This window comes from Colletes latitarsis, chromosome 13 (genome assembly GCF_051014445.1).
Source record: "Colletes latitarsis isolate SP2378_abdomen chromosome 13, iyColLati1, whole genome shotgun sequence".
Taxonomy (NCBI): Eukaryota; Metazoa; Arthropoda; class Insecta; order Hymenoptera; family Colletidae; genus Colletes; species Colletes latitarsis.
In genome coordinates, this window is record NC_135146.1 from 9,955,823 (window position 1) to 9,968,548 (window position 12,726).

Genomic DNA, 12,726 nt, shown 5'->3' on the forward strand with positions numbered 1-12,726 from the left:
GACATGAACCGTTTTCGAAGAGAGTTCGTTTCTTTCGCGCAGTCGGCATCTCAGCCGAACGCTGATTGGCTGCGACTATACGACCGGCTTCGTCACGTGATCACTTTCGTATCCTCTTTCTCCCTCTCGCGGGTTCTGCCAACGAGTCGAACAGAGAGGGGATGAAGGTTGCACTATGGCGGTGAAGTGGGGGGAACGGGGGGAGGGGGAAGACGCTACCGGCTGCACTTGCCCCTTGGCCCATTGTCTGACTCGAGACCGGCAAAAGCTGACAGTCGAAAAATCTCGCTGTACGGGCGTTCGTTTCTCCTTCCAAGCGTCGTGTTCTTAACTTCTCCGTGCCTTGTAGAGACCATTTGTGCTCGAACGTCGTAACAAGTGGACGTCTATCAGTCCTGCAACGGTTTTATTTCTCTTTCGTTTGAATTCGCGTCGCAGCCATGGTCGTCGGTACTAAAATGGTAAGCCGTGGTACACGTTTCGTCGAAATATTTTCTCGGGTCTGAAACCGCTTATACGCCCACTCTTTGCGATCGTAACGCTTGGTGACTCGTACTTTTCGTTCCGGGGGAATAATTTTGTGAAACGTAGAAGCGTCGTTTTTGCATCTATCGGTTGACATCGTTCGCCGGAGTTTAATCCACGTCACTTATCTACGTTTCTTTTTCCCCGTATGTGAAGATGAACGTCAGGGTGACGACGATGGACGCCGAACTGGAGTTCGCGATCCAAACGACGACCACCGGGAAACAGCTCTTTGACCAAGTTGTGAAAACGATCGGACTACGCGAGGTGTGGTTTTTCGGGCTCCAGTACACCGACAACAAGGGCGACCTGACGTGGATTAAACTGTACAAGAAGGTAGGATGACTCGTTACTTATTATACCGATTATCTTGCGATTTACTTCGCTCGCGATGGCTCCCTTCTCTCATGTGATTCAATTTGGGCCATGTCGAATACCTGAGAGCTTTCGTGCTTGCTTCGATCCGAAATGTCCTGTATACATCAAGTATTATTCGTTGCTTCGTATAAATTAGACAAAATAATACTGTTATTTGTAGTAATTTCAGCATCGATTGAATCAGTGGCCCCTCCTTTTATCGAAACTTGGGTTAGGTTTGGGTCGGGTTCTAAGAGCTTTCGTAGTTGCTTCGATCCAGAATGTTTCATACGCAAAGATATTATTCCTTGCTTAGTGTAAATTAGCAGAAACCGTGCTGTTATTCGTAGCAAGCGCAGCATTAAAGATATCTTGCTTGAGTCAAGATATGTGTACAATGTATGTAATTGATCGTTTAACACGTTACGTGTTCGCATAGATAAACACTTATGCATTTGGAAGTTAATTATCGTAAGAGTAGGCCTACGAGAAATGTAAATAAAGTATATTACTCGCAGAGTCACTCGACTAGTCACAAAATTATTCGCATCGACAATGCGACAAAGGACATATTTTTTTATTTAGAAACATAATCTGCAATTCCATATAACAACATTGTAAAAACAGGTTTGAGAAATTGTTTGTGGTCACAGATAATCGAGTTATAACAATTCTGGATTATTATTTAGCAAGGTACTTTGTTTTATAACTTTGGCAACTCTTTCTTTCTATTCTAGTATTGTTTTTAAATAATTACTGTCTGTTTTTTGATGTTCTACTTGCAATCTATTCTATAATTCAATTTTGTTTGAACGTTTTTGCATTTCAACATGTTTACTATCATTCTTCGGTTGAAACCTATAATTTGTAGTAATTTTATTCAGCTAGGCGCATGCTTTCAATCGTGTACAAATTATAGTAAATAGTTCGACTGAATATTTTCAGTAAATGAACAGCTTTCATTCTTTTATACAATTTTGTTATATTGAGCTGCAAAACTGTGTTGGAGAGACTTTTGTTGTCTCATTATTCCATTCATCTTTGCCTCGAATAATTTTCTAACTAGCTGTATAGTATGTAATAATGACAGAGAATTAAGAGAAAAAAAATGGTCGTATTCGATTGATTTTATTCAGTGAGGCGCATGCTTTCAATCATGTACAAATTATAGTAAATAGTTCGACTGAATATTTTCAGTAAATGAACTTTGTTATATTGAGCTGTGAATTTCCAACTGTAAAACTCCGTTGGAGAGACTTTTGTTGTCTCATTCCATTCATCTTTGCCTCGAATAATTTTCTAACTAGCTGTATAGCATGTAATAATGACAGAGAATTAAGAGAAAAAAAATGGTCATATTCGATTGATTTTATTCAGTGAGGCGCATGCTTTCAATCGTGTACAAGTTATAGTAAATAGTTCGACTGAATATTTTCAGTAAATGAACTTTGTTATATTGAGCTGTGAATTTCCAACTGTAAAACTCTGTTGGAGAGACTTTTGTTGTCTCATTCCATTCATCTTTGCCTCGAATAATTTTCTAACTAGCTGTATAGCATGTAATAATGACAGAATTAAAAGAAAAAAAATGGTCGTATTCGATTGATTTTAATGCAACGGATACGTCGAGTACGTTTACGTCAACTCTGTGAAATAATGATCTACGGAGATATTGTAACACGGCGGATGCTGATGTCATCGACTTTTGTAGTTCCAGCCCGTACGTTTGGCTGAATTTCGCACTGGATTCTAATCCTTCAACATTTTAACATTTTACATTCGTGTAAATTCTGTCTGAAATTTTAAGACAGTTACGTATAGTATTTTTTTCATAAAAATTAATTACGGAAAAATGGCGCCTTACTCGGCGTCCCTTTCAACTGACGCGTAATTGTAAATTGAAGATTCGAGTATAAATGTCAAACGAATTGTTATCTTTCTTATCGCATTTTAAACACGTTATCTACAATATATTTTTGTATTGTGCGATTTTGAATTCAAAGTACAGTTACGGGCCCAAGTATAGATAACCCTGCTTTCACCGTGCGGTTGATGTAGTCGCGCCTTCACCTTGACACAGTCGCGTTTGGACTTTTATTGTCTAGTTGTTTTTCTCTTCTTCTGTTTTCACATTTCTGCGATCCGACTAAACACGATCAGTTTTAAACTACCGCGGTGCTTCCGCTTGATTATTTTTGTAAAAATCGAAAATGAATAAGGAATGTAAGAGTAGAGTAATGTTCGTTGCAGAAAGTAGGGTTAGGTCTGGGTTATCATTTAACTCGTCAAGAATATATTCTCTCGTATTGTTCGTCACATTATTCAAGGTCTTTTAATGTGAGAAAAGAATTAGAATCTTGAAATAGTGGGAGGCTAACTTGTAAGATTTATTTTAGGTTATCCTAATTGCTATTGGAAAAACCGTTTCGAATACGCTTGAATATGCTCGATTATTTTTGCAAAAATCGAAAATGAATAAGGAATGTAAGAGTAGCGCAATGTTCGTTGCAGAAAGTAGGGTTAGGTCTGGGTTATTATTTAATTCGTCAAGAATATATTCTCGTGTTGTTCGTCGCATTATTCAAGGTCTTTTAATGTGAGAAAAGAATTAGAATCTTGAAATAGTGGGAGGCTAACTTGTAAGATTTATTTTAGGTTATCCTAATTACTATTGGAAAACCCGTTTCGAATACGCTTGAATATGCTTGATTATTTTTGTAAAAATCGAAAATGAATAAGGAATGTAAGAGTAGAGTAATGTTCGTTGCAGAAAGTAGGGTTAGGTCCGGGTTATTATTTAATTCGTCAAGAATATATTCTCGTGTTGTTCGTCGCATCATTCAAGGTCTTTTAATGTGAGAAAAGAATTAGAATCTTGAAGTAGCGGGAGTCTAACTTGTAAGATTTATTTTAGGTTATCCTAATTACTATTGGAAAACCCGTTTCGAATACGCTCGAATATGCTTGATTATTTTTGTAAAAATCGAAAATGAATAAGGAATGTAAGAGTAGAGTAATGTTCGTTTCAGAAAGTAGGGTTAGGTCTGGGTTATTATTTAATTCGTCAAGAATATATTCTCGTGTTCGTCACATTATTCAAGGTCTTTTAATGTGAGAAAAGAATTAGAATCTTGAAGTAGCGGGAGGCTAACTTGTAAAATTTATTTTAGGTTATCCTAATTGCTATTGGAAAACCCGTTTCGAATACGCTTGAATATGCTTGATTATTTTTGTAAAAATCGAAAATGAATAAGGAATGTAAGAGTAGAGTAATGTTCGTTGCAGAAAGTAGGGTTAGGTCTGGGTTATTACTTAATTCGTCAAGAATATATTCTCGTGTTGTTCGTCGCATTATTCAAAGTCTTTTAATGTGAGAAAAGAATTAGAATCTTGAAGTAGCGGGAGTCTAACTTGTAAGATTTATTTTAGGTTATTCTAATTGCTATTGGAAATCCCGTTTCGAATACGCTTGAATATGCTTGATTATTTTTGTAAAAATCGAAAATGAATAAGGAATGTAAGAGTAGAGTAATGTTCGTTGCAGAAAGTAGGGTTAGGTCCGGGTTATTATTTAATTCGTCAAGAATATATTCTCGTGTTGTTCGTCGCATTATTCAAAGTCTTTTAATGTGAGAAAAGAATTAGAATCTTGAAGTAGCGGGAGGCTAACTTGTAAGATTTATTTTTGGTTATCCTAATTGCTATTGGAAAAACCGTTTCGAATACGCTTGAATATGCTTGATTATTTTTGTAAAAATCGAAAATGAATAAGGAATGTAAGAGTAGAGTAATGTTCGTTGCAGAAAGTAGGGTTAGGTCTGGGTTATCATTTAATTCGTCAAGAATATATTCTTGTGTTGTTCGTCGCATTATTCAAGGTCTTTTAATGTGAGAAAAGAATTAGAATCTTGAAGTAGTGGGAGGCTAACTTGTAAGATTTATTTTAGGTTATCCTAATTGCTATTGGAAAACCCGTTTCGAATACGCTTGAATATGCTTGATTATTTTTGTAAAAATCGAAAATGAATAAAGAATGTAAGAGTAGAGTAATGTTCGTTGCAGAAAGTAGGGTTAGGTCCGGGTTATTATTTAATTCGTCAAGAATATATTCTCGTGTTGTTCGTCACATTGTTCAAGGTCTTTTAATGTGAGAAAAGAATTAGAATCTTGAAGTAGCGGGAGGCTAACTTGTAAGATTTATTTTAGGTTATCCTAATTGCTATTGGAAAAACCGTTTCGAATACGCTTGAATATGCTCGATTATTTTTGCAAAAATCGAAAATGAATAAGGAATGTAAGAGTAGAGTAATGTTCGTTGCAGAAAGTAGGGTTAGGTCCGGGTTATTATTTAATTCGTCAAGAATATATTCTCGTGTTGTTCGACGCATTATTCAAGGTCTTTTAATGTGAGAAAAGAATTAGAATCTGGAAGTAGCGGGAGTCTAACTTGTAAGATTTATTTTAGGTTATCCTAATTGCTATTGGAAAAACCGTTTCGAATACGCTTGAATATGCTTGATTATTTTTGTAAAAATCGAGAATGAATAAGGAATGTAAGAGTAGAGTAATGCTCGTTGCAGAAAGTAGGGTTAAGTCCGGGTTATTATGTAATTCGTCAAGAATATATTCTCGTGTTGTTCGTCACATTATTCAAGGTCTTTTAATGTGAGAAAAGAATTAGAATCTGGAAGTAGCGGGAGGCTAACTTGTAAGATTTATTTTAGGTTATCCTAATTGCTATTGGAAAAACCGTTTCGAATACGCTTGAATATGCTTGATTATTTTTGTAAAAATCGAGAATGAATAAGGAATGTAAGAGTAGAGTAATGTTCGTTGCAGAAAGTAGGGTTAGGTCTGGGTTGTTATTTAATTCGTCAAGAATATATTCTCGTGTTGTTCGTCGCATTATTCAAGGTCTTTTAATGTGAGAAAAGAATTAGAATCTTGAAGTAGCGGGAGGCTAACTTGTAAGATTTATTTTAGGTTATCCTAATTGCTATTGGAAATCCCGTTTCGAATACGCTTGAATATGCTTGATTATTTTTGTAAAAATCGAAAATGAATAAGGAATGTAAGAGTAGAGTAATGTTCGTTGCAGAAAGTAGGGTTAGGTCTGGGTTGTTATTTAATTCGTCAAGAATATATTCTCGTGTTGTTCGTCGCATTATTCAAGGTCTTTAATGTGAGAAAAGAATTAGAATTTTGAAGAAGCGGGAGGCTAACTTGTAAGATTTATTTTAGGTTATCCTAATTACTATTGGAAAACCCGTTTCGAATAAATTATCGAACCGGTGTTCCCCTAGCGTTTCGTTAGACGCAACTTGAAATCTGCGAGAAGAGTATTTTCCTGCAGAGACTAGATGGTATGATTATACATGACCACATCATCCGTTTTCTTTTTTTTTCCTTAATGATATTTTTATCTTAAACTGTTGCACGTGTTAAGGATAAATATTCAAGGTAAGAATGGAACATTAAAATTGATAGACGTACCAGTTTGTGGTACGCAAAGTCCATTATATAACTCTTACGATGTAATGACACGTATTGTACTAATTATTTAAATTTCGATCGAACTCTCGGATCATTGTACCGATTTTAACTGGGAGTCGAAGTAATATCAGTTTCAATGCGTGATTCCGGTGACTAAAAAAAGGAAAAAGAAAAGAATTGCAAATGTTAATTATACAAGCTGGGGACTGGTAATTATGATATAATTTTATGCAAAAAAAAATCGTTTGTTCCATTATTTATTTGTGTAGTTCCTTAACAGAATTAGAGATTAGATAACGTAATTATGTTATTTATGATTAAAGATAGCGACGAATATTTTGTTAATAGTACATGTACAGAGTGTTCGGACAACCATGGGAAAAATTTTAATGGGGGATTCTGGAGGCCAAAATAAGACGAAAATAAAGAATACCAATTTGTTGATGGAGGCTTCGTTGAAAAGTTATTAACAATTAAATTCAAAAGTTTCAAATCGCTCGGGAAAAATTATTTTCTGTTAGGGGGGTTAATTATAATTATTTTTGGTGGATACACATATCTTCGAAATTCTATCCATTTTCGAGAAAAAAAATCGTGAAGGTGCCTAAATTTGCGAAGAAAAAAAAAATTTTGAAATTTGTCTAAAAAAATTATTTTTAGCTAGGAGGATCTATAACAATAATTTTTGGTCAATAGACATACCCCCGAAATCCTAATCACTTTCGAGAAAAAAAATCGTGAAGGTGCTGAAATTTTTCGAAGAAAAAAAAATTTTTGAAATCTGGTTAAAAGAATTATTGTTAGCTAGGAGGATCTATAACAATAATTTTTGGTCATTAGACATACCCCCGAAATCCTAATCACTTTCGAGAAAAAAAATCGTGAAGGAGCCCTAATTTTTCGACGAAAAAAAAGATTTTGAAATCTGGTTAAAAAAATTATTTTTAGCTAGGTGGATATATAACAGTAATTTTTGATCAATAGACATACCCCCGAAATCCTAACCATTTTCGAGAAAAAAAATCGTGAAGGTGCCCAAATTTTTCGACGAAAAAAAATATTTTGAAATCTGGTTAAAAAAATTATTTTTAGCTAGGAGGATCTATAACAATAATTTTTGGTTAATAGACATACCCCCGAAATCCTAACCACTTTCTAGAAAAAAATTCGTGAAGGTACCTAAATTTTCGACGAAAAAAAATATTTTGAAATCTGGTTAAAAAAATTATTTTTAGCTAGGAGGATCTATAACAATAATTTTTGGTCAATAGACATACCCCCGAAATCCTAACCACTTTCGAGAAAAAAAATCGTGAAGGTGCCTAAATTTTTCGACGAAAAAAAATATTTTGAAATCTGTCTAAAAAAATTATTTTTAGCTAGGAGGATCTATAACTATAATTTTTGGTCAATAGACATACCCCCGAAATCCTAATCACTTTCGAGAAAAAAAATCGTGAAGGTACCTAAATTTTCGACGAAAAAAAATATTTTGAAATCTGGTTAAAAAAATTATTTTTAGCTAGGAGGATCTATAACAATAATTTTTGGTCAATAGACATACCCCCGAAATCCTAACCATTTTCGAGAAAAAAAATCGTGAAAGTGCCCAAATTTTTCGACGAAAAAAAATATTTTGAAATCTGGTTAAAAAAATTATTTTTAGCTAGGAGGATCTATAACAATAATTTTTGGTTAATAGACATACCCCCGAAATCCTAATCACTTTCGAGAAAAAAAATCGTGAAGGTGCCCAAATTTTTCGACGAAAAAAAATATTTTGAAATCTGGTTAAAAAAATTATTTTTAGCTAGGAGGATCTATAACAATAATTTTTGGTCAATAGACATACTCCCGAAATCCTAACCATTTTCGAGAAAAAAATTAAATAAGTAGACAAATTTTGTCGACGAAATTAAAAAATTTCTAATCATTCTGGAAAAATTATTTTCTGTTTTGGGGGTTAATTACAATCATTTTTGGTCATTAGACATACCCCTGAAATCCTAACCACTTTTGAGAAAAAAATTCGAGAAGGTGTTGAAATTTTTCGAAAAAAAAATTCAGTACTGGCGGAATTTTAAACATTAATAACTTTTTAACGAAGCCTCAATCAACAAATTGGTATTCTTGATTTTCGTCTTATTTTGGCCTCTAGAATCCCCCATTAAAATTTTTCCCATGGTTGACTGAACACCCTGTATATACGACATAAACAATAAATAAAATAAACGTAAAACATGTCATCCTTTGACTCTTTAGGTCATGGACGGTTTAAAAGTTCTTAGTTGCAATAAGACGATAGTTAAAAATAAAAATTTTTATAGTTAATAAAGTTATAGTTAATATTTTTTATAGTAAATAAAAATTTCTCCGATTCTGATAAAGATATCAGTCTAAAATTAAAAATATTTCTTTACGTATCGTAACGTATCTTGTTTTGTAGATAATTTCAATATCCATAAGATTTACAGTTTACTTTTAACCTCAAAATCGAAGAAGCTAATTCTTTTTCTATTTATTAATAATTTAACCAACTACTGCTTATGGAACGCGTGGGTCGTGCGCCATTTTGTTTAATTTGAACAATTTTTGGACAATTCGGTACATAATTATAATTTTGAAAATAAAAGATAAAAATAAACTAGATTTTACCAACGAATTTTCATAGAATTCACTAGATTATTAAAATTCACTAAAAAATTTCGTTTTTCAATTCGAGTCGAATGAAAAATTTTGTATCGAGTGTATTTAATTAATCTTTTGTTGATTGGATAATTCGATATATAATTATAATTTTGAAAATAAAAGATAAATACAAACTCGAAACAATTTTTGAAATTGAAAGATAGAAATAGATTTTACCAACGAATTTTCATAGAATTCACTAGATTATTAAAATTCACTAAAAAATTTCGTTTTTCAATTCGAGACGAATGAAAATTTTTGTATCGAGTGTATTTAATTAATCCATTGTTGGTTGGATAATTTGATACATAATTATAATTTTGAAAATAAAAGATAAATACAAAAGTGAAACAATTTTTGAAATTAAAAGGTAGAAATAAACTAGATTTTACCAACGAATTTTAATAGAATTCACTAGATTATTAAAATTCACTAAAAAATTTCGTTTTTCAATTCTAGTCGAATGAAAAATTTTGTATCGAGTGTATTTAATTAATCTGTTGTTGTACAATGTTTGAAATTAAAAGATAGAAATAAACTAGATTTTACCAACGAATACTAATAGAATTTACTAGGTTTAATTTGAAATTCACTAAAAAATTTCGTTTTTCAATTCGAGTCGAATGAAAATTTTTGTTTGGAGTGTATTTAATTAATCTATTGTTGGTTGAATAATTCGATACATAATTATAATTTTGAAAATAAACGATAAATACAAACTCGAAACAATTTTTGAAATTAAAAGATAGAAATAAACTAGATTTTACCAACGAATGCTAATAGAATTCACTAGATTATTAAAATTCACTAAAAAATTTCGTTTTGAAATTCTAGTCGAATGAAAAATTTTGTATGGAGTGTATTTAATTAATCTGTTGTTGTACAATTTTTGAAATTAAAAGATAGAAATAAACTAGATTTTACCAACGAATACTAATAGAATTTACTAGGTTTAATTTGAAATTCACTAAAAAATTTCGTTTTTCAATTCGAGTCGATTGAAAATTTTTGTTTGGAGTGTATTTAATTAATCTATTGTTGGTTGAATAATTCGATACATAATTATAATTTTGAAAATAAACGATAAATACAAACTCGAAACAATTTTTGAAATTAAAAGATAGAAATAAACTAGATTTTACCAACGAATGCTAATAGAATACACTAGATTATTAAAATTCACTAAAAAATTTCGTTTTGAAATTTAAGTCGAACGAAAATTTTTGTATGGAATGTATTTAATTAATCTATTATTGAACAAATCAGTACATAATTATAATTTTGAAAATAAAAGACAAATACAAACTCGAAACAATTTTTGAAATTAAAAGATAAATACAGAGAAGATTTTACCAACGAATTTTAATAGAATTCACTAGATTATTAAAATTCACTAAAAAATTTCGTTTTTCAATTTGAGTCGAATGAAAAATTTTCTATTGAATGTATTTAATTAATCTATTATTGAATAATTCGGTAGAAAATTGTAATTTTGAAATTAAAAGATAGAAATAAACAAGATTTTACCAACGAATACTAATAGAAAATTTACTAGGTTTAATTTAAAATTTGTGTTTTCTGGAACTAAAAAAAAAAAAAGAATTGTTGTATCGGACTATTTTATTTGTTAACGATGAAAATGATTACACGCAGCCGGAAAACGCAATAACGAGGGTGGTGAAGAAAGAGGTGAAAAAGAAAGTTCGAAAGCTGAGAGGTTATTCGGACTCTGATACCGACGACGACGAGTTTGAGGATGACCTGGTAAGTGATGGGAGGAAAGAGACTCCATTTTCTCACCATGGAGTCTCGAAATGGGACTATATCGACTTGGAATTATAAATCTGGGTTTGTTGGAATCATTTACTATCGCGAACAATCGTTACTTTATCTGGATCGACAACTCGTGTTAGTACCGAAAAATTTACAACTTGTTCTTGGGATGAATCATTCACTGACGTCAGCTGTGACAAGAGTATCGTGTAGACGGAGTTTGATAGCCTCGACTTCGTAGTATTTACTGTTGCAGATTTTTAGATATACAGTTTCGTCTATGACACATTTTACAATAATTGTATTCTTTTATTTTAGTAGAAAGAATAGGCTTGCAAAAGGCGAAACGATTTTTGAAATTAAAAGTAAATACGAAATTGAAACAATTTTTGAAAATTAAAAGTAAATACAAAATTGAAACAATTTTTGAAATTAAAAGATAAGTACTAAAGTGAAACAATTTTTGAAAATGAGAAATAAATACAAAATAGAAACAATTTTTGAAATTAAAAGATAAATACGAAAATGAAACAATTTTTGAAAATGAAAAATCAATACAAAATTGAAACAATTTTTGAAAATGAAAAATAAATACAAAATTAAAATAACTTTGAAAATAAAGGATAAATACAAAAGTGAAACAATTTTTGAAATTAAAAGATAAATACAAAAGGCGAAACAATTTTTGAAAGTAAAAGATAAATACGAAAATGAAACAATTTTTGAAAATAAAAGATAAATACGAAAATGAAACAATTTTTAAAAATGAAAAATATATACAAAATTGAAACAATTTTTGAAAATGAAAAATAAATACAAAATTGAAACAACTTTGAAAATAAACGATAAATACAAAAGTGAAACAATTTTTGAAAATGAAAAATAAATACAAAATTGAAACAATTTTTGAAATTAAAAGATAAATACGAGAATGAAACAATTTTTGAAAATGAAAAATAAATACAAAATTGAAACAATATTTGAAAATAAACGATAAATTCAAAATTGTAACAATTTTTGAAATGAAAGATAATTACAAAGAAGAGTTTACCAACAAATTCTAATAGAATTTACTAGATTATTAAATTCACTGAAAAATTTCGTTTTTCAATTTGATTCGAATGAGAAATTTTGTATTGAGTGCATTTTATTAATTTATTGTTGGACAATTCAATACATAATTATAATTTTGAAAATAAAAGATAAATACAAAAGGCGAAAAAATTTTGAAAATGAAAAATAAATACAAAATTGAAACAATCTTAGAAATTAAAAGATAAATACGAAAATGAAACAATTTTTGAAAATGAAAGATAAATACAAAATTGAAACAATTTTTGAAAATGAAAGATAAATACAAAATTGAAACAATTTTGAAAATAAAAGATAAAAATAAACAAAATTTTACCAACAAATTCTGATAGAATTTACTATATTATTAAATTCACTAAAAAATTTCGTTTTTCAATTTGAATCGAATGAAAAATTTTGAAAAAGTTTATTTAATTAATCTATTGTTGGATAATTCAGTACATAATTATAATTTTGAAAATAAAAGATAAATACAGAGAAGATTTTACCAACAAATTCTAATAGAATTTACTAGATTATTAAATTCACTAAAAAATTTCGTTTTTCAATTTGAATCGAATGAAAAATTTTGAAAAAGTGTATTTAATTAATCTATTGTTGGATAATTCAGTACATAATTATAATTTTGAAAATAAAAGATAACAATAAACAAGATTTTACCAACAAATTCTAATAGAATTTACTAGATTATTAAATTCACTAAAAAATTTCGTTTTTCAATTTGAATCGAATGAAAAATTTTGAAAAAGTGTATTTAATTAATTTATTGTTGGATAATTCAGTACATAATTATAATTT

At 30.4% G+C, this 12,726-nt stretch overlaps 1 protein-coding gene across 3 annotated transcripts in view; it reads left to right on the forward strand.

Annotated features, from left to right (window-relative positions):
* The first annotated feature begins 248 nt into the window (after positions 1-248).
* Positions 249-12,726, forward strand: part of Moe (moesin) — a 47,520-nt gene continuing 35,042 nt past the window's right edge. Inside the window, exons 1-3 of one of the 3 annotated variants that reach the window (XM_076780331.1) lie at positions 249-461; positions 682-861; positions 10,717-10,827. In XM_076780331.1, the coding sequence (XP_076636446.1) occupies positions 441-461; positions 682-861; positions 10,717-10,827 (312 nt within the window). In that variant the 5' untranslated portion in view covers positions 249-440. The remainder of the gene's footprint in view (positions 462-681; positions 862-10,716; positions 10,828-12,726) is intronic. The other 2 variants (XM_076780332.1, XM_076780333.1) reach the window with 2 other exon arrangements.